This window comes from Nelumbo lutea, chromosome 8 (genome assembly GCF_056320005.1).
Source record: "Nelumbo lutea isolate HS-2025 chromosome 8, American lotus-T2T, whole genome shotgun sequence".
NCBI classification, from domain to species: Eukaryota; Viridiplantae; Streptophyta; class Magnoliopsida; order Proteales; family Nelumbonaceae; genus Nelumbo; species Nelumbo lutea.
Genome location: NC_142691.1, coordinates 3,618,465 through 3,640,186, shown reverse-complemented (window position 1 = coordinate 3,640,186; position 21,722 = coordinate 3,618,465). Strand labels below are relative to the sequence as shown.

The following is a 21,722-nucleotide window of genomic DNA, read 5'->3' as shown; positions in this document are numbered from 1 at the left end:
CTAAAGCTATTTCACAGTTTGACTAGCTTAACGTTATTTGTGTTTTTTCTTGTCTTATGTTATTCTTACTAAGCTTGTTTCAAGTAATGCATTCTAAGAACCTTTGTGTCAACGACTCTGCGCATATTTCATTTCTTGGTTTGGATTATATTCTTTGTTTTATTTTGCTTCAGTTTCTACAGGAGTATCACTAATGACATTGACTATTATCAATGGCGAGTCTACTACCTTTACCGTCTCACCTCCCTAGTCTAAGTCGATTATTAGGGAAATTAGAATATGAAGGGGGATCTGCTGCTCCTCCGCACCGTGGCTGAATCCAAATTAAATAGGGTGGTGGGGTGGGGGAGAGACAAGGGAAGAATAAAGGAGAGGGAAGAAGAAGAAAGAAGAGATAGATAGGAAGAGGACGAGGAAGAAGAGGAATAGTGGGTGTGAAGCCGGTTGTCACTCTCCAATTGTCAAGTTGGGGAAGAAGATGAATTCACATCTATTTTAGTTTCAAAAAATGTTATATGAAAAATGATGTAATCGTTTGTGGTCACGTACTAATTTTTTGGCTAAGTACCTCGTCATTTGACCTGTTCCAAGGTGGCCTGTGACTCAGAAGATGATGGAGCTCTTTGGTGGCGAACTACCTGTTGATGAGCTACTTGGTGACAAACTCCCTGGTGGTGAGCTACTTGGTGACGAGCTCCCTAGTGGAGAGCTACCTGGTGGAGAACTACCTGGTGACGAGCTCCCTGGTGGTGAGCTACCTGGTGACGAGCTCCTTGGTGGTGAGTTGTCTGGTGACGAGCTACTTGGTGACGAGCTACCTGATGGCGAGCTACTTGGTGACGAGCTCCTTGGTGACGAGCTCCCTGGTGGAGAGCTACTTGGTGATGAGCTCCCTACTCCTAGGTGGCCTGTGACTCAGAGAATGGTGGAGCTCCTTGGTGCAGCGCAACCCAACTGCCCTCTGCATGAGGTGATCTTCTCTCCTTTGTAGGCAGTGGGAGCTGAGGGACCTGCGAGAACTCCATTTTTTTCTCCTCTTTGTAGGCAGTGGGAGCTGAGGGACCTGCAAGAACTGAATCAGAGGACCCGGGGGTATTTTCCTAGCGGGGACTCTCCGACGCTTAAGTTAGTACTCTGATTGTAAAGAGCTTGAAGATGATATTGGAGAAATGAGAGAGCTAGAGAGCAAGGATTACCTCAATTTTTTCCATTCTCTCCCCCCTTGGCTTTGGGGGTCGGAGTCCTTATATAGTGGTGCCCAGTCACATCAGGCGTAACCGCCACTGCCCAAGCCATTACTGCCAGAGTTGAGGTGACAGGTGCAGGCTGCTCCTGCTGTAGGGTACGGACTCGTCAGGCATGCCATGCTTTTCAGAGACGGCAGTCACAACGCTGCCTGCCATGCTTTTCAGATCTATCAGGTACGGTTGTCAGGCAGGAGATCTTCTTGTGATACGCCAAACTACTCTTCTATACCGAGCTACCCTACAAGTGGTGAGCTGCCCAGGGGAGCTATGCCGAGCTACCCTACAAGTGGCGAGCTGCTCGGGGGAGCTATGCTGAGCTGCTTGTGGCGAGCTCTGCCGAGCTGCCTGGCTCCTTGGTGGCGAGCTCCTTGGAGAGCTACTTAGCTCCTTGGCGAGCTCTTTGGTGAGCTACCGAGCTCGTGGGGTATGCATGCTGAGTTTATCGATGGGCATCTTATGGGTTGCCAGGTCGGCCAGGTCGGGTCGTGTGCCAGGCTGATCCAGGTCGGCTAGGTCGGCCAGGTCGCGTAGGCCGCATGCAGGCCACGCCAGGCCGTGCACAAGCCGCGCCAGGCCGGCTAGGCCAGTGCCTGGGTGGGACACCAACTTGGTAAATTGTTGCTTGGGTGTCGCCTAGTTGTCACGAGGTGCCACGTGTCGCAATCTCATTGGAGGGCTAAATTTGCCCTCATCAGAAAACATAACGCGACAAATTTTTTGTTTAATTTTATGGCACATGTGAGCCAAATGTGCATGTGAACCACAACGTGTTAAAATTAGATTGGAAGTGCATTCGGGCATATACGAAACCAAGTGTAGGAAATCTGAACTCTAATAGCATAGGCTGCTGAAATATTGCATGTCATAAATTATGTAACTACTAATTTGCTCATTCTTATAGTAATGTGGCATTCTCAAAAACTCTCTCAACAGCATAGATTATTGGCCCCAACAGCAGTTTTTTCCCGTGTAACATTGGAAAGCCGTCCAAGTGAGTAGTCGTCAGTTGGCCTTGCAGCAGCAGCGATATGTTTAGAATGGGCTAAGTAGTGTTGAATATATGCCGTAATGCTGGAGTATCATTAGTGGTGTTGCAGAACAATCGAAAATCACAAGAAAAAAACTTTATATTACATTGTGAAAATTTGAAGAAAAATTAAGGGTTAAGTAGCTTTTTATCTTTCCATTACGGGTTTCTAACGGCTATTTAGAAATGTCAGAGCTACTTTAAATATATTTTTTAACAATAAGGTAGGTTAGTGCCCATTTACTAAACTATGAGGGTAGTTTAAATATTTAATCCTTTTTTTCTTTTCTATTTCTGCAATCTACAAAACATGAATTGGGATTTACTCCTCCTCATGGGGTGGGGCTGTGAGGTTGGTATTAGGTGCGCTCTGTGAATGGCAGATCCAGACTCATAAAACAATACGCTCTCCAAAAACTTGCTCCAGATCACTGAAGTGAGATTTGGGCTGTAACAGTTCAAATTTGGATCAAATCCAGTTCCATCCACGTCCAATCCCGCTTATCAAACCATTGGATCTAAAATCTGATATATGGGATGTGGATTTAATCTACACTACACCCATCTAATTACATTTATAATAACAAAAAAAAAGTTAAAAACATAAATAAGATTAATGATTTTTAACTTGTATTCGATTTTAGCCTTCGCAGTTTTGGGGTCGATTCTAGGGTGCCATCATAAATTTTCCCTTTAAAAAGACAAAGGGCTTCTTTCAAAAAACAAAACAAAACAGGGAGGTGTGAGGCAAGGGCCGCAAGGCTAAAATGTATGAAGCATAAGCTTTGAATTCTTTTTTTCCCCCGTAGTGCGCTCTATACTACGGGGTAGCCCATCCCCAACCTGGTGAAAGGATCATAATATATCTATTACTGATTATTACAGACCTACGATAGACTTCATGATAAAGCCCATCGCATGATCCTTACATGCGATGAACTTTATCATGATCTAATCGTTTTCTTATCCTGATAAATTCTATTTGATAGTTTTGTATACAAACTCAAACTCTAATAATTGTATTGTATTCAATCTTTATTTGATCATCTATAAAATAAGTCAAGATTCAATTAAATCATTATCGAACCATTTACCCAAACTCTCTGTTATTCGAGTTATCTATATTCACGCAGATCGATCTAAGTTTTCATGGCATCAGAGCAACGACGCTCTTGGACATCGGCTCTGATGGCTTCCGTCACTCCTGCCGCCTCAATGTCTCACACTCGAACGTTGGCTGAGTCAATGATTATCGACAACATTGATAGTCTGTTCTTCCTACGCCACTAGGATAACCCAGGTACAATATCGGTCACCGTTCCCCTCACCTGTGACAACTACGTTACCTGGGAACGCACCATCATTATGGCCTTATCAGCCAAGAACAAGATGGGATTCGTTGATGGTTCTATAACCAAGACAACATCAACAGACCCTCTACTTCCATCCTGGGTTCGGGTGAACAACATGGTTTTATCGTGGATCTTGAATTCATTGCACAAAGACATTGCCCCAACGTCTTATATGCTGAATCCACATCTGTCAATCTGCCATCTGGAAGGATCTTTGGGAATGCTTCTCCATCAGCAATGGACCTTGAATCTATCAGCTCTACCCATCACCAACATTCTCTATCTGTTGCCACTTATTACAATGCACTAAAATGCTATTGGGATGAGCTTACAACTCTTGCCCCGATCCCAATCTGTTCCCTTGCGTCCTCTAAAGACTTTAGTACTTACCAACAACAATCACATCTCATGTAGTTCCTCATGGGCCTCAACGAATCCTATGCCCATGTGTGCTCTCAGATTCTGTTGATGGGCCCTCTGCCTAGTATTGCTAAGGCTTACTCTCTTGTTCTTCAAGATGAAGCCCACAAGCTTATTCATACCTAATCCAGTGCGACAGATATCGCTGCTCCCTAAGGATCTCAAGCCACAACTGATTCAACGGATATTGCTGAAGTGTCGTTAAGTTGTTGTGTCATTCCACACGTCTTCGCGTCGTTAAATGGGTCAAATTATCCCTCATCATAATAATATTATGACATTATTAATAATTAATTTCAAGAATAATATTTTTGTATAATTAACATTTTTTATTAAATGTTATTAATTTTTATTAGTTATTAATAAATTTATTATATTTTTAATAATTAAAAAAATCAAAACATTAAATATTAATTAATTTACGAAAAATATTAAATATTAGTATTATGGCCTATATAGTATATGGTAATGTGGTGAGAGCTAGATCCTCCCTCCACCTCTCTCTTTCTTTCTCCACTTCAAATCCCTATAAGAGGAAACACCAAGACCAAATGTGCTGGTGAGAAGTCCAAGGAAAAAACTAACACCCAAACTAAAACCTCTAGCCAAAGAAAAAAAACAAACATGCTAGGTTAGGCTTAGCAAACATCAAAGAAAATCACAACAATACCCTAATCCCCCACACCACAAAAATTGAGATATCAAAATGGACTAAAAGTTTCTAGGAAGGCCAAGGCTGAGATACAGAGGTAAATAGAGGTGACAAGGCAGAAGAGAGAGGAAGAGAAGATATGGAGTAGAGACATATGGAGAAGAAAAGGGTTTATAGCAAGGTTCAAAGTATTGACACGTATTGGCCGATACGTTTCCTTCCGATGGCTTTTTGATATGCCCCTACAAGGGTTGTATCGGGTCAAACTATAGTTTAGAGGGTAGTCGAGACTTAAACCGACCCCTTTGAACCGGTTTTAAAAATAAATAAATAAAACATTAAAAAAAGGTACCGATACATGTCGATATGCTCTATCAGTGTATCAGCATGTGTCGATACTTTTAACCTTGGTTTATGGCTCCAAGGTAGAGTAAGGGTTTAGGGATTGAAGAAGGAGAAAAGAGAGAAAGGGAGGGAGAAGTAAAAGAAATGGGGAAGAAAGAGAGGCCCAAAAATGAGAGAGATGATGGTTTCCCCCCCTCCCCCCCCCCCCCCCCCCCTTGGGGGTGGGAGCCCTTGTTTTGACGTCCAAGAATAAAATTAAGTAACCAGATGTAGACAATCTTAGCAGGAAGTTGACGATGCTTGCTTCACCCTATTTTGAAGTGGAGAACTCAAACTTGAAAGCTTGAAGAAACAAATCCTTTTGGAAGGGAAAATAAATATTTTACTTTTTATGATGGTTGGTTAGAAGGAAGGTTTCCTATTATATCATGATTATGAAGCGTGATTAACTATGAAAGTAGTTGGAAAGGAAGTAGGGGAGATTGCTGAGGTGGCAACTTAATTGAGAGAGGTGGAAAAGAGAAAGGGAATTATTGAGGTGCCTTCTTGAGAGATTAGAGAACGATATAAGGAAGAGGGGAGCTCTTAGTTGAGGTAAGGAAGAAAGAAGAGGCCGTGGTCATCTTTGTTTTAATATATACTAATAGATAGATATGTAATACAAGTCTAGATCTAATAGGCGCACTCAGTAAGCATACCAAGTGAGCAATCATTCAGTGCTCGAATCTGTCAGGGAAGAAGAGGAGAAGAATATGACGTTCACCGGCTGGCAATGACAATGATGATGGCGACGATGACGACAGCGACAACAGTTGCAAATTTCAGATCTGATATCTAATTAAGAATTGAGATCGGATTTCTTTCCAACCTCTGCAAATATTGTTTCTTCTTCTTCTTCTCTCTCTCTCTCTCTCTCCCTGTCTTTGGGATCTAGTGATTTCAGATCTGAGATTGGTCTTGTCTCAGTTCCTCCCCTCTCTAACCTCCTCTGCATCATTTATTAAACTGTGAACCACTGTTTGGGTCGAAGGGGTTGACAGTTCGACTGTCCGAATCAATAATTCTCTAACCAAGTCAATGATTTTTTGCCCAGGGTGAAATAGAATTGATTGCCTGAATGGTTTATAGACCAAACAGTCCAACCATCAGATTCAACAACAGTTCAAAAACATTTGTTGCAACTACAGTTTTTGCATCGGTGCCCTAGCAACAAATCAACAATTTTTTTTTTTTTCGTATTAGAATCCTCTTTGATGTAGGACGGGTAGGGGCCAAAGCTATACCAACTTAGGGTCTACTAGGAAACCACAAGTTTTAATTGAAGATGGATGGATACATACCAAGAGAGAGTTCACTCGCGCGTTCAGGTCTCTCTCTTTCTCTCTCACCAAAACAATAATATAACTGTGGGATATTAAAATGGGGTTTGGATCAGCTACTAACAACATGTCAACATCCCAATTTTCAGCCATTGTAATCGTACATTGGCTGGGACAGATGTCAAACATCCGTTGTGTGTTTATTCAGCGTGCTTACCAAATATGCCTACTAGGTCATACGCACACTACAACACTCATCTAGATAATAAGTAGCCTCGAGTTGTTTTAGTTGAAGGGTTGAACTTTAGGTAAGCATAATGCACATTTTAGAACGTTGGCCATAAGAATTTGAACAAATTTATATCAATTTAACAAGTCAATTTATACCAGCAATTCACTTGAAATTACAGTCTTGCCTGTGCTTTGATTTTTTTTATGTGTACCAAGCAAGTAGAATATTTTAACTGAAAACTTTCATTTAAGCCAAGCCTAAGGGAGGTGATGAATATCTACTAATTGCTATTAGGGTAAATTTCAAGGATCTTCCATGTACTTTGGGGTGTAACGCTTAGCCCCTTGCTGGTGTCAATAATTAGTGAGAAAATTGATATGCCATTTTTCTGTTCTCTAAAGAAAACTCAAAATTCAGAGGAAGAGGTTGGTGATGGTGACGGGAATGATAGCAAATGATAATTTTAGGTGAGACAGATAAAAGTGATAAATGAGAACAATGAACTGGTAGTTGAGCGATGTTGAAAGAGGAGACAGAAGTAGACACAAATGAAACAGGTATTGGCCATTGTGGGGGGTGATTGGGTGTGAATGTGAAGAATGAAGATGAAACAAGTGGGTGATGACCTGAACGGTCAAATCGTTAGAATATCATTCAATTGCGATTGTGGGTCTGGTTTTTGTAAAACTTGGGATTTAAAAAAAAAAAAAAAAAACTGTTGATTTAGTTAAAACCTGTTCAAACCCTTAACTTTGTTAATTGGGGTGGGGTGATTTTATGCCGATTTTGAGTAATTCCTCATCATCTATGCTTTGCAAGGTGTTAGGCAAAAACAAAATCATTTTTAGCTTCAAATCTCAATTTTTAACATTTTTTATAAATATAAATTAAATGTAAATAATACTTATAAATGTATATACGTACATATGCATATAAAAAGTATGATGATCTGACCAATTCAACTCATATGGTTAAACCAGTGATTCCCACTTAGGCTCAGTTTGGAAAGAGTACAAATGCAAATACATACAAAATAATACAAAATATAAGATTTTGCATTCTACATATTTGCATTTGTACTCTTTCCAAACTGAGCCTTAGAGAAAAAAAAAATTGTATACTTGCATTTACACAGCCTTTTATAAGAGACCGGGGCGCTTCACTCGTGCCTCACATGCATATTGTACCATGCATTGAAAACTTCTCCCGTATTTATGAATTATTATTCATGGGAGATGTTCCCAATGCGTGGATGTGCATGTGAGGTGCCCCGTGTGAGGAGCAGATCCCGTTCCCTTTTACAACCTTGCATTGGAAACATCTCTCTATAAAAAAATCATACAAGTAAAGAAATATTCCTAATGCAAACGTACACGTGAGGCGCGCTCACGTGACGTTATGAGTTGCTTCAACATCCGGTTCATTTTTTAAAACGCTGCTTCTACATCAGGAGCTCACGTGGGCTTAATTCTGTACCATCTCTTCCTTTTTCAAAGAGTCTATACCCACACGTGTTATGCACGGATTTGTTAAGCATGAATAGAGATTTCTTTTGGTTGAAGCACTTTTTTTCCCCTTCCAGCCACACAAAAAGGGTTCACATCCGCCCCCCACAGAGTTGCCCCCAAATACATCCATGTGTTCGTATCCTCTTTCTCCATACTCTAATCTCAGAGTTGAAACTCAGGTCCTGAACTAGTTAATGGATTCGATATTGTGCTCCTATCTGACTCCGAGCTTGGACTGGTCCTTGGAGATATGGGTGAAGAAGTGGTCTGCAAGAAATTCAAGGCTATTGTCTCGATTGCCCAATTCTCTTTGGTCTCTCGAATAGAACATTTCTCAAGGAACTCTTTGTATTCGACCAAAGCGTAATTCTGCGATACTGGGACAGCCCACGGCATTTTGATCAAATATAGCAAAGAAGACGAAGGGTTAAAGTATCCGATGCTATCAGTTTGTATCGATAAGAGGAAGATAATTTGAGTGAAGAGGTTGTAGTGGAATTTCAGAGGGAACCAGACCATCTTTGTTGATGGGTTGCTAGTTGATATGATGTGGGATGTTCATGACTAGTTCTTCAATCCAAACTCTGGATATGTTGTTTTCATGTTTAGGACAAGAAGTGGGTTCGACAGCCGATTGTGGTTGGAGGAGAAGACAATGCAGAAGGACCAAGAGAGAGTTGAGTTTTCTTTGTTGATTTATGCTTGTAAGAGCCCATAAAGAAATTTATTGTTTCCATTTTTTTCCAATTTTATTTTCTCTCACTCTTTTCAATTCTCTTTCTTCCGAGGAGAGCGAATGTAGTTATTCATTTGATGATGATTATAGAAAAGAAAAAAAATAGAAAAATACTTGGTGATGACATTCTAATTTTTGAGTTGCAGAAATGTGTATTGATAGAACTTGAAATTTGTTGGTTTTGATCATACTTGGAGTTGTTTTTTTCATCTCTTTCTTTTTATCTCTGAACTCAAAGTTTCTAATCCACAAGTTTTTATCTTTTCCCATTTTCCATGGGAGGAAGTGGACACATCAGTTTGGATTCTCAAAGGAAAGAATTTTATTTAGTGTTAATTGTAACAACACTAACAGCATTGGTAGTGGCAGTTGGTATAGTTGCCATGAGAAGCAAACAACAAGAAAATGATAAAAGGAGAAGCCGCCCAAACCCCAAAATGAGCTTTTGGGGATCTTGAAAAGATTCCAATGGTTCCTTTTAGGAGAAAAAAAAAGGAACCATAGCCTCTAGTGGTGGTGGTAAACTGGTAATGTCTGATTCGCGTTCATGGCATGCATCGCCAATGGAAGTAGTTAATTTTTTTGTGAAAAAGAAGGAAAAAGTTGTAAAGATTGTAGGTGAGAAGCTTTTCAGGGGAACCATCTATACGGAGAAATCAGTTGGTTTCGTTACAGTGAAGAAAAACAAAGTCAAAACAAAAAAACTCGATGGGGACTCCCACTCCGAGGGGTTTCAGATCTAAGAACGGTAGAAAATGAGAAAAAAAACAAAAAAAGGTAGAAAATGAGAAAAATTTATGGAAGGTCGAGGATACTTACCTCCTGTCGGAATGGTTGTCAGCATCGATTGGCGAAACTCGAAGGGGAACAATCTCTGGCGGGTTACGCAAAGTGGAGGTTTAAGCTCTGAGATTAGAGTTTGGAGAAAGAGGATACGAACATAGAATAGCCTACGGGATGATGCCCTTTTGGGCGAGAGGAAGTTAACGAGGCAGAGCTAACGGCCGTCCCGTTAGCTCCGCACGAGTTTCTTTAATCCGCGTGTAGGCGGACATGCGGCGTGCCCACAACGCATGGGATGTATTTGGGAGGCAACTCTGTGGGGGGCAGATGCGAACCCACACAGAAAATTTACCACGTGAAAAGAAAACCGTCAATGTGACACATTCACACTGCCATGTAATCACTAAGGCTATGTTTGGATTGAAGGAAAAAGTAGGGAAAAGAAAGGAAAGGGAGGAAAACCTTTGCAAACCTGTTATAGATTTTCCTATCTTTCCTTTCTTTTCCTTTCCTTACCTTTTCCTTCAAACCAAACATGGCCTAAAGGAAGGAAAATATATACAAATCTTGTAAAGGTTTTTCTTCCTTTTCCTACATTTTCCTTGAAATCAAACACAACCTTAAGGAATTATATATTTTTTTGGGTTAAAAACTCACTATAGGGGCATTTTAACAGCCAAAAGAAAATCATTAAAATAAAAAATTTCAAATGCAGCCTAAATCTTATTTATTTGATAAATTACGGGTAAGGGACGGATTACCCGCTAATCCGCTATCCCCAGTCGTGTAGCTATAGGAGAACGACTGAACGATAGAAAATTCTTTTGCACTTTTTAAAGCAAAGGACCAAATAAAATGTAACAATTGGCTATTAACAAAACAACAAGCAATTCATAAGATATGATGGTGCAGGTTATGGAAAACCAAATGGGGCCTGGCAGTCAGCTTTTCTTTTGAAAAGCAAAACCATACGTATTGCCAAACACCCCATAAATCAAATGACTCCATTTTAAATGGATTGGAGTAGGCTATTTTAATTTCAACTGCTTGATTGGGTAGAATCGGAATCTCATTCCTATTCCTGTTAGAATGACATTTCCCATTTGAAGGAATAGCCATTCCCTGTCCCTCCCTCCCTTAGAAACGAAATCCTATTTCTGTTAATTTTAATTCTCATTCTCATTCCTGTCTTAACTAAACAGATTATAGAAATGAATCACTCTAATTCCGACGATTCCAACTGCGAACCAAACAAACCCTTATTTATTTGTAATTAGATCTGTAATCAGAATGTTATCTTATATAACGCACTAGTTCATTACTTCATCTACAAGGGCCAAAGCCCTAATCATATTAGCTTCGGGCTTTACTACTCTCTTCTGCCGTCAGAGGCTCAAACTTGCAATAATGGTTATGGGCTCAAAGATTGGCCCATATTCCTAGGTTGTTTCGTTTTGATTTGACATGTCTCAGTTAAGTCCAATTTTCAATTTTATACAAGGCACGTCTAGCCCAGGTTTTGTCACCATGTATTACGTAGGCAATAAGGGCCAATTTATCAATTTTATACAAGGCACGGCTGGGGGATGGGGGATGGGCTACTCCTGTTCTATAGCCCAATGAAGCTAAAAAAAGGGTACGTCTAGCCCCAAGTTTTGTCACCATATGTAGATACTACATATAAGGTCTAATTTATCAGGCATCTCTTGAGTAAAACTAGTACTTGGAGGGATTGCCTCCTGGGGTGTATTACCCCTGTCTTGTATCTTGTATGGCACATTTTTCGGTTTAGCTAAAAAAGGCACCTATAGGCCTAAATTTTGTCACCATTATAGATAATAGAATATAACTAAATTCTTGGTCTCCGTATTTTTGAACCATCATTACACTAAGACCGTTTAGCTCAAAAGCCGTTCAGGCAAACAGTTGCGTTTCACTCCTAATTAAACTATCAACCGGAAAATCAATGACTAAAACAGTTCTGATTCTAAGTCGGATTTTAAAACATTTGAAGGTCCAGTTCCAGTAGCTATTAAACAATCCACTTGTACACACGGATATATGCTTATATATAAACATTGTAGCCCAACCCGATCAGACCAGTAACATGGTCCTCCTTGTGCGAGATGACACATTGTAATGTGGCCCACAGATGCACTTGCCCAACCGTTTCATTTTTTATTAAGATGAGATTAGAGAAAATGTAAAAGGAAAGACTGATCATCAGATATTCAGATGGACGCACTCTACTACTCGTTTGTTTGGAAAGAAGTAGAACTGGAGAAGTTTACAATTTGTTTGTCATTGGAGTTTCCGAGTTGGTGCTTGGAAGACACTAAAAGTGTAAGTTGGGTTGTCCAGTTTGAAAATTTTCAACTACATCGGGCTCAGGTGGGGGCTCCGGGCCCATTGCTAATTTGACATAGTCCAATCCAATCCAACTTATGTTGTACCACTGAAATACATTATAGGCCTTGTTCATTTTCTGGGGAATTATTTATCCGGATAAATATACTTATTCAGGTAATACTTACTTAGAAAATACTTACCTGTATAAACGCATTTACCCATATTATTTTGTTTTCCAAGTAAATAAGATAATTACTTTTTTAGCTATAAAAAGTTATTACTAAAAGGGGTAGTTTTAACTCATTCAATTATTGATAACTTTCCCTCATAGGTATCACTTATTCATATAATTGATAAATCTGCCGTAAATCCCTCATAAATCTGAAAAAAAATAGATAGTTGGTCAATGATAATCAAAAAAAAGTGTAATAAATTAGAACTGGATCGGATTTAATATCGTTCTGGTTATAGAATCTTCTGTGGGTCGTCTTTAACGGTTTAACTAATCTGGTTCAACTTAAAGCAACTCTTGATTTAACAATCCACCGGCTACTTCTCCTGTACATGAGGGGCAGGGCAAATGCAAACTACGCTCATAGTCAATGTCGACGCGAATATGTTTTGAACCACAAGTTGAATGTCATGTGATTTGCATGCGCAAGAGAAGGGAGAGATGGATATTGATAGACACAATAGAGTGCGTACAACATGTAATAAAGATGTCGATTGTCAAGGGGTGGAAATAATGGGCCCAATAGTGGTGGGCCTCTAGCGTAATTCACCATGAATACAGCTTCAGTGGTTCTTGTACCGAAGATACGATGCCATCATGACCAGTCCAGGAACCAAAGACACTGGGTTGGCCCAGTCTCGCAGTGTCGTAACTCGTAAGTCGTGAGTTGTAATATATATATCCTACACAATTGTTTACATAGGAATCCGCTTTTCAGGTTCATGTCCGTAGTATGCATATACCATAGTGCATTACATACAATATAATAGGAGTGAGGTGGGTTGGGTATCTGCTGGGAACCAGGGTTATACACACCAAATACGAACAAAAAGTCATAACTTTTAAGGAATATTATTATTATTATTATTAGGTTTATATAAAAGCAGCAGACACCCGTTATTAGTGCCTTAGTGGCAGGGGAGAGAGGACCAAACAACCCAACAACCTCTCTTTTAGCCTTCTTGCCGGTGGCCGGAAATCAATTTATTTTTTCGAATTTCATGGTGGTCGCATGCACGACAAGCAAAGCATTTACTCTCTCGTAAAATAATATGCAAAACAAAAAAGCAAAAACCATATTAGGGCTAACAAATCAATTTGCTTAGGCTAGCTAATTCCACATTCTACCAAAATCCCATTCTTTGATTACAAGGAACGTGTGTAAAGAGGGAGACCAGGTAATGAATAATTGTCTATTCATGTAAAGGAAAAAGAATGAAGATTGTCGCCACAAAGAAAGGCATCCTTTCATTATTCTTGAAGGACTTTTCCCTGAACTAATTATATATGTGAGGCCTGAGGTGTGTCCATGATATTAGCTGTCCGAGTGCGCATCATTTGTGTCAATTAAATGTACCTAAAAAGCAACGGTGTAACTGTGCAAGGTGTATGCATATATGGAATAGAAGTTGCACACCTAAATAGGTGCATTTTTCGCACGCTCCACTCCTTTTCGCTCTCCTCCGTAACTATTGCTTTTCAAGGACGATGTCTGTTTGGACGCCGGTAAGTATCAACTACAGAAGGGCTACGAAAACGAAACCAAATCAGAATTGAAGTAAACCTGTCTCAGACTCTCAGTTGCTGGTACGTTCGATACCAGTATGGTGTTGCTAACATGCTCACTTTTGATTGGGTTTCTTAGCCCCCTATTACACAGACCCGTTCGGCCGTTCCCGTTCAGATCTCTCTCTCTCTCTCTCTGTAAAAAGAAGTTGGACCACACGACACTGAACTGAAGTACATTTCTGCTAGGACTGAACCCGGATCCATTTTGAACGTTTCGGATCAAGAATTCAAGATATATGCTAATTTGCATCTCCTGACCTAGGTAAATTAGATTCAGTTCCGGTCCGGCCAGTTTATGGTCCCGGTAATATATTGAGTAAATAAAGTTTTATAGGCTGCTATATGGATAAAATATGTTGAGCAAAATCAAATGGATGGGTTTCCGATCTGATTGTTATGCACGTGATGGGACTTCAATGAAGATCTGTTTGATACTTGTTTTTCGAAAAAAAAAAAAAAAGAAGAAAATAGATCTTATAAATATATGGTTAATCTGTATATACAGTGAGGACAAGTACAACGAGATAGAGTTTCTGGAATAATGTAGGGTCCGTTTGATAAGGACGTTGGGCAGGGCTTCATCCAACGATATATCGGAGAATTGGAATTGCGTGGGGCCCATCCATCCGTGTCTCAAATCCATAATTTCTCTCACTCTCACACTCGTAACAGCCGCGCCTCTTAACTGCTCCTTCATAGTCTCTCTCACTCATACACACTGCATACAGCCTTCTCCTATGTTGTATAAAAAAAAAACTCTAAGATCGGCGATTACTCGGCAACTTACCAGCTTTGGAGCTTCCAGTTCCAGCTTCCATGTCTTTAGGAGAAAGACGCCAAAAAAAAAAACGAATTTAATATCGGAGGTGAGTTACGAGATGGGCCGTCTCCCGTCGAGACTCGAGGGGAGAGAATAAAAGCTGGGGCTACCAGTTTTGGTGTGTGGGCCCACCACTCGAATATCGAATTAATTCCAGCAATAATAATCAGACAGGAGTACCGGAAAAAACGGGTAAGTCGTGGGTCCACCGAGATTATTATAACATCCTCAGTCCTTACCTCACCACCACTCAATAGTTCCACTTCCTCCTTTGTGTTCCTTTTATGTTTTCGGTAAAAGTTTATCCTTTGTGTTCATGCAATTCGTTGAGATCAACGGCCGATACCATTTCAGGGGCGGGATCTGGGGGGAGGGGGTTTGACGAAAATGAGCGAGGAATTGCTTTTCTGGATAACCGTATGTTCTGTATATTTCACGAGTTTTGATAGAGTATTTACGGTATATAGGAATGAATGTATCATGTGTTTCACCTGTTAGTTATACTCTTTTCTTTCCAACCTCGTCCTACACAGTAAAGCTAGCATACTGAAAAGAAGTGAAAGAGACGACCTCACCAAGATCTAAGACGGTGTGCATCTGGTTGCAGGTAAGATAAAAGGAAGCAATCTGCAGTTACACACAAATATTTCTTTCTTCATTTCGCCCGGGGTCAGTCTTCAGATGGTGGGAGTGGGACGGGAAAAAATAACGCGGCTTCTGGCTTCTGGCTTCTGGCTCTTCCTTTCGATCCTCTCGCTCGCAAATTGCTGATAACGGAGCTCCATTTCCTTCATTAAAGCTATGATGAACACTCCAGATCCAGGTCTCTCTCTCTCTCTCAAGTCTCAGCCTCTCTAGTCCTGGTTTATCATATCGATTTATTTATTTATAAATTTCTTTCTCTGTTTTACGGACTGGAACATCTGAGCGCGTAATTTATGGGGGTTATTAAAGAGCCTGTGCACGAGTGGTAGTGTGTTGTCACTCGAGCTTTCAAACTGAAACGACTGAATCTTAGAGATTTCGAGGTCCGGTCTCCAGATGTAACAGTCATAGATGACGGACAATACCATTTTTGAAGTTCTGAATTGTTTTGTTTTGTTTTTTGTTTTTTTTTTTTGCAGAGATCGGATCCATTCTTTTCCTCGTTTATTTGGTTTCCGTCGAGTTTTGGTGGTTGTAAGCATGTCGGTGCTGCATTTGGTTATTTAAGCTGAGTGGAGTGGATCAGTGGACTGAACTTGGTGGTAGCAGAACCAACCGCGCAAACAAGAACAAAGAAAGCAGGATCTTCGAGGTTTGGTTTCCTCATGCAATAAATGCATGGTTGCTTCATGTTAGCTTTAATTCTGAATCCTGTTACTTTTTTACAGATCCTTCCATCTATCGCGAGCTTAGACCATCGATTTAGGGGCGCAAATACAATAGGGAACAACCGGCGAGACCAAAAATGCTGACGTGCATCGCTTGTTCCAAGCAGCTTGGTGGTGGATCGCTTCACGAACCAGAGGACGACGATACCATTGGCACGCCGAGCACTAAGCAAGCTATTAAAACTCTCACCGCCCAGGTAGACCAAGCGAGGGTTCTTTTCTAGTCTCTATCTTAGCTTACTTCATTCAGCGGGACTTAGGGTTTATAACAGAACCAGAAAATTTTCAGATCAAGGACGTGGCGCTTAAGGCGTCGGGGGCATACCGACATTGCAAGCCGTGTTCGGGAGCGTCGGGGCATCATCAACACCAGAACTATGCGGAGTCCGAGTTGACCTCGGCGTCGGAGAGATATCACTGCTCTTACCGTCGGACGGGGACGATTAGCTCGAGCTCTACACCGAGGATGTGGGGGAAAGAGATGGAAGCAAGGTTGAAAGGGCTTTCGAGCGGCGAAGGAACCCCGCCGTCGATGAGCGGACGAACCGAGTCAGTTGTGTTCATGGAAGAAACAGAGCCCAAGGAATGGGTCGCACAGGTCGAACCAGGTGTTCTCATCACTTTCGTTTCGCTGCCTCGGGGAGGCAACGATCTCAAGCGGATCCGCTTCAGGTATTTTTCATCTTAATAAGTACCATTTTGTTGTGTACGTCTTAATTCATGTAATCATGTCCCCGACTAGATTTTCATCTCATCTGAGCCTAATGGTGATCGATGAGAAAATTCGCATCCAAAGGCGATATAATTCGATTGCTACCAAGATGCATATATGGCGGTTGCATCGCTGTAATTTCTCTAATTTTATTAATTTTTTTTTTGGGAAAGGGGGTATGTTAGAGGCTTGGAGCCTCTGTTTTTTATTCTTTTTTTCCCCTGATCGTCTTGCAAACTTCAATTATAAGGGTTCAAATCAGCCCCACAGCACATTTTCGCCGTGTATTGAGGGCATCATTATTTCTGATATTATCATCGGAAGATATGCCCAATATACGGCGGGAATGTGCTGTGGAAAGTTTGGGGACAATCTTGTGGGGCTGATTTGGTCTCCGATTACAAAGTATATGAAACAAAAAAGCAAATAAAGAATTCTTTATTTTTAATGTGTGCGTCTGTGTCTCTCTCCCCCAAGTCAGAGTGTAGTAAATTGTAATGAACAAATTGGAGACAATCAAGCATAACACGGCAGGGTATGGTTGGGTGCTGAGGCCCGTTCTTGAGTGGTTCCACATGCGAGCACAGGGAGGAATTGGTATCTCCTCCCAACCGAAAACTGTCCCAACACGTTCCAACATAATCTGAGATATTACTGGAACGTGTTGGGACGGTTTTTGGAAGGAGGTCCAGACCCCAGTGACGGAAAATTATCATAAATTAGCTTACCTGTACGTTAATGCAGTCTGTATCTAGGTCTCGTTCTGCTAACGAAGATCTATTAATTTTTGGCTATAGTCTGTAGCCTTATAGGAACCCTAATGAATAAACTGTCTGAAAACCCAATTTGATCAGATGCTGCCGAGATGAATTACACAGGTATGGATGTAGGCCGTTTGATAAAAAGCTGTTTTATGATATACGGAGACAATAATGGAAAACAACCTTTTCAGTTTCAAATATAACCCTACCTTTTCCAATGATTCCCCAATCCCCACCTAACTGAAATAGAGGGGGTCATGACCTAATTTAATTTCAAATATTTAGGTGTGGGTTTTGTTGCATATACTGGCAGAGAAGGTGGAGCCGATAGAGAAATTGATCCAACCAGCACCATTAACGGAAAAAGACACTGCTTTGAGTTCCGCAACTTGAAGTGGGGAACGCTTACCAAGAACCATCGTCGTTTTTAAGCATGGCTGCATTAGCATTGTAGCAAAGATTTTTGTTTCTTTTGGCAGTAGCAAAGATTGTTTTGTTTTTTGTTTCCTCTTCCAAGCTACTGCAATTGTCATTTTTGTACCTGTTGTCTGTTGGCTCTGGAGGTTTACCCATATCCATAAATCTCTTGTGTTCCATTAGATTAATAAACGACAAAAAAAGCCACCTACGTTAGAAACAAACAGTTTTTTTTTGACTGCAACTTTAAATTCTTGTTTCCTGGACCGTGGGGGTGGTTGGGGTTAAAAGGAGGGGAACAAAAAAATTGATTTAGTACATGTTGACCCCGAACTTGAACTTTGTTTTTGATCAGCTGACCCAAACTTTTTAGGCTTTCCCAGTTACATCCGGTAGCCCTGTGATGCCAGTCTGTAAAGTCAAACGCTCTAGCATTTTAGTGGGGTTCCACCTGTTCAATGTGCAATTAATAGTTGTTGCATAAATGCTAGCAACCATGGAACTGATTGTAAGTAATATACAACTGCTTGCTGCACAGCTATTATCTGATTTTTTTGAGAGAAAGCTATTATTTAATTCAAGAAAATAATATCAATCCTATCAAATTTGTGAGTCCAATAAGCACATGCTCGTTTCATTAACCCTGATTTATGAACATAACATTCTTAACACCTTTATGTTTTTCTTAATTTTATATGTTGTCTGCTGAGGTGCAGGCCTTGCATGCAGTGCAATTCCATGGCACTTCTTTTTGGAAAATAGGTTGTGTCAGGACTTAAAAATAATAAAAAAAGGTTGTGTCATGCACCATATCTGTTGGGTGTAGGAAAATATCTTACTAGATCTACCAGTACATTTTCAAGTATAATAATTTTAATTCTCGCTGTATATTCTACATTTACTTGGAAAAACATTTTTTTGTAAAAGACTTAGATATTTATTGTTTCAAGAAACTACATGGATGTGTTACTCTTTTATAGGTTTGTTTAGATCATTGTGTGAGACGCTTCATGTTTGTGCATGCCTCATTGCCTCGACTCCAACTGAATTTCTCCTCATCTGTTTTGCAATTATGAGGAATAAATAATGAATATAGACAAGTTCTTATTAGTATGTATATCATTTTCTTTTTCTTTTGCCCCTTCACCAGCCGGGAGATGTTCAACAAATGGCAAGCTCAGAGATGGTGGGCTGAGAATTATGACAAAGTCATGGAGCTCTACAATGTCCAGAGGTTCAACCGACAAGCTGTCCCGCTTCCAACACCCCCGAGATCCGAAGACGAGGTTAGCTCACTACCCCTTGCTTACAATTTACAAGAGGGATTGTATTTGGGGAAACAAGGTAAAGCAATAGAACATTGCGGACCCGTTTGGGACTTGAGAGGGCTGAAGCGCAGCGGCTTCTGGCTTTCCGAGGCTGCCCTACACGAAAGCCTTTACGCCATGTTTTGTGAAAAATCCGGAGAGACCGAATCGGCTGTCAGTCATGTTAACCAATAAGCATTTGGGCTGTCCTGTCCGCTTCAGCCTCTTTAGGTAATTTATCCGGAGCGACTCAAGGCTGCTGCTCTGAACCCGCTTAACTGAACGTTCAGGTCAGCCCTCTCGGACGGGCGAACGGGCGATGCAAATGTAGCATATATTGGTCACTACCCTTTTTTCTCTCACCATCTGAATTTCCAGCAAAATGGTTACAACAGAGCTATCTCCATTGCAAATTGAGCACACACACACACATACATATATATATATATATATATATATATATATATATGATTAGCTCACCAAAGAATATCTGATTTCATTTGTTGCATGTCCAAAATTACCTTTCTCCCTTGTTCAGAGCTTGAAGATCGAATCAGCTGAGGACAGCCCAGTTACACCTCCGTTGAACAAAGAGCGCTTACCCCGCAACTTTCACCGTCCCACGGGAATGGGCTACTCATCCTCGGATTCACTTGAGCACCATCCAATGCAGTCTCGTCATTACTATGACTCGGGTGGCTTCACATCAACACCAAAACTTTCAAGCATCAGCGGACCCAAGACTGAGACATCATCAATGGATGCTTCTGTAAGGACGAGCTCGTCCAGGGAAGGTGACCGCTCTGGAGAGCTGTCTATCAGTAATGCTAGTGATCAGGAGACCGAGTGGGTTGAGCAGGATGAGCCTGGTGTTTATATTACTATAAGAGCATTGCCTGGTGGCACCAGGGAGCTGAGACGTGTCAGGTTCAGGTGAGCCATTTCTAGCATCCTCAAATCTTGGTCATTGTTTTTGGCGTATGTTAGACTGCTCAAAGTCAACCATGTGGCAGCTCCAAATCCGAATCGAACTGGGGTTAAAGAATCAAAATCCTAACTCAATCCTACAGGGTAAGGCGGGTTTACTGTTTAACTCAACCTATTGACGCCCCTATCTTGATCATTTGATAGAGCCTGCATGCAAGTTATATTTACAAGCATTATAAGCTAAGCCAGGGTGAGTTATTAAAGTATTTCTGTTCCTATTTATAAACAGAAACTTAAGAGATCAAAACATCATAACATTACTTAAATAATATCTGCATGAACTTGATCTATCCATGAGCAATTATCTATAAGCTTTTTCCCTGTTTGTTTCGTCCCTGAGATGGAAGCCTTGTAATTTTGAAATAATAAATAACATTTCAGAAAATGCAGCTAATAAAGATTTTAGAAAATTATCATTTAGCTGGTATAGTTTTTTAGGGCTGTAAATCTATCTGGGTCGAGTGTCCCTCCGCGAGCCCTATTTCCCGGATGAAGTATTATAAAATAATCAAGTACAAGTGTATGAAAGTTCAATTGTTTATTGTGGCTTTATATTTTAATTTATTCAGTAGATGGACGGATTGACTTAACTTGAGTTTGAATTGAACCGTGCATGTTGTGTGTGCTACAGCCGTGAAAGGTTTGGGGAAATGCACGCGAGGTTGTGGTGGGAAGAGAACCGAGCCAGAATACACGAACAATACCTGTAACGTATATCTATATGCAATACACGCGAGGTTGTGGTGGAGCTGGAGGTAACGCGTCACTTGGATGGAATCTATATTCAATTTCACTGACAGTAATTTAGCGTGATATGGTTGATATGTATTAAGGCACCATTCACCAACATCTTGAAAGACGCAAGGAATTGCTTTGCATCTGATTTTCTTTACTCTCTTAATTATTCGTTTCGGTTGAAGATTTCTAATTGAGGGTTCTATATATATATATATTTTACTTGTTTGTATTTTTCTTTTGGTTGTCAGTTGAGTGGAACATACCAGTTTGGTACGTGGAGTACCGTTGCCGTAGGTAATGGTGAGAGATAAGAGAGGGTTTAGATTCGGCAGCAGTGATTATAAAAAAATTGTTAATAACAGTAATAACGATAGTAATTAACTTACAATAACATATACTGCTTCGGATTCCCTTGTTCTCCTTAGTCATTTCTGCCTATGGGCTCACGTCTTTTTTACGCAAACACCATTTGTCTGTGATTCCTTGAATCAAGGACTAATAATATCCAATGATATTATTCGGCGGAGTTGAAATTGCAGGAACAGAAAGCTTTCTAAATATAAAGACTATCAATTTCTTTAATCCTCAAAATCACGGTTCACACTTTACACCCACTGGACGGCGCGTATCCGACAAATATGGAGTTCGTTGAGATCCAAAAAGGCTGACAGGCTTCTTTGTTCTCTGCCTTCTTTTTTAATTACAATGACTATTTCATTGGTTTTTTCGGAATTGGATCGAGTTTTAGGACGACCGCAACCAGAAACCTAAATGTGAAAAAGGCCAAATCTGATCTGAGTAAATGCAAGCGCAATCACAAGTGTCATTCCCTAAGC

At 40.5% G+C, this 21,722-nt stretch overlaps 1 protein-coding gene and 1 pseudogene across 4 annotated transcripts; both read left to right on the top strand.

Annotated features, from left to right (window-relative positions):
* The first annotated feature begins 7,111 nt into the window (after nt 1-7,111).
* Nucleotides 7,112-8,820, top strand: LOC148842239 (uncharacterized; annotated as a pseudogene).
* A 6,019-nt stretch (nt 8,821-14,839) lies between these two features.
* Nucleotides 14,840-21,115, top strand: LOC148842238 (protein Brevis radix-like 4). Of its 4 annotated transcripts, none has more exons than XM_088956522.1 (8): nt 14,840-15,008; nt 15,199-15,414; nt 15,716-15,888; nt 15,965-16,161; nt 16,254-16,636; nt 19,005-19,140; nt 19,700-20,094; nt 20,780-21,115. In XM_088956522.1, the coding sequence occupies exons 4-8, from the start codon at nt 16,042-16,044 to the stop codon at nt 20,856-20,858; spliced, it is 1,113 nt and encodes a 370-aa protein (XP_088812648.1). In that variant the 5' UTR covers nt 14,840-15,008; nt 15,199-15,414; nt 15,716-15,888; nt 15,965-16,041; the 3' UTR covers nt 20,859-21,115. The 4 variants fall into 4 exon arrangements, with proteins under 4 accessions (XP_088812648.1, XP_088812647.1, XP_088812650.1 ...); XM_088956524.1 differs by lacking the exon at nt 14,840-15,008 and adding an exon at nt 20,175-20,232 and having other exon boundaries at nt 15,053-15,414; XM_088956521.1 differs by lacking the exon at nt 14,840-15,008 and having other exon boundaries at nt 15,048-15,414.
* The last annotated feature ends 607 nt before the right edge of the window (nt 21,116-21,722 follow it).

Excerpts from the sequence above, each read along its gene's own strand:
- LOC148842238 (XM_088956522.1), top strand. The coding sequence starts at position 16,042 with ATGCTGACGTGCATCGCTTGTTCCAAGCAGCTTGGTGGTGGATCGCTT. Across the intron at positions 16,162-16,253 it reads TTAAAACTCTCACCGCCCAG|ATCAAGGACGTGGCGCTTAA; the intron begins GTAGACCAAGCG and ends GAAAATTTTCAG. Across the intron at positions 19,141-19,699 it reads CCCCGAGATCCGAAGACGAG|AGCTTGAAGATCGAATCAGC; the intron begins GTTAGCTCACTA and ends TCCCTTGTTCAG.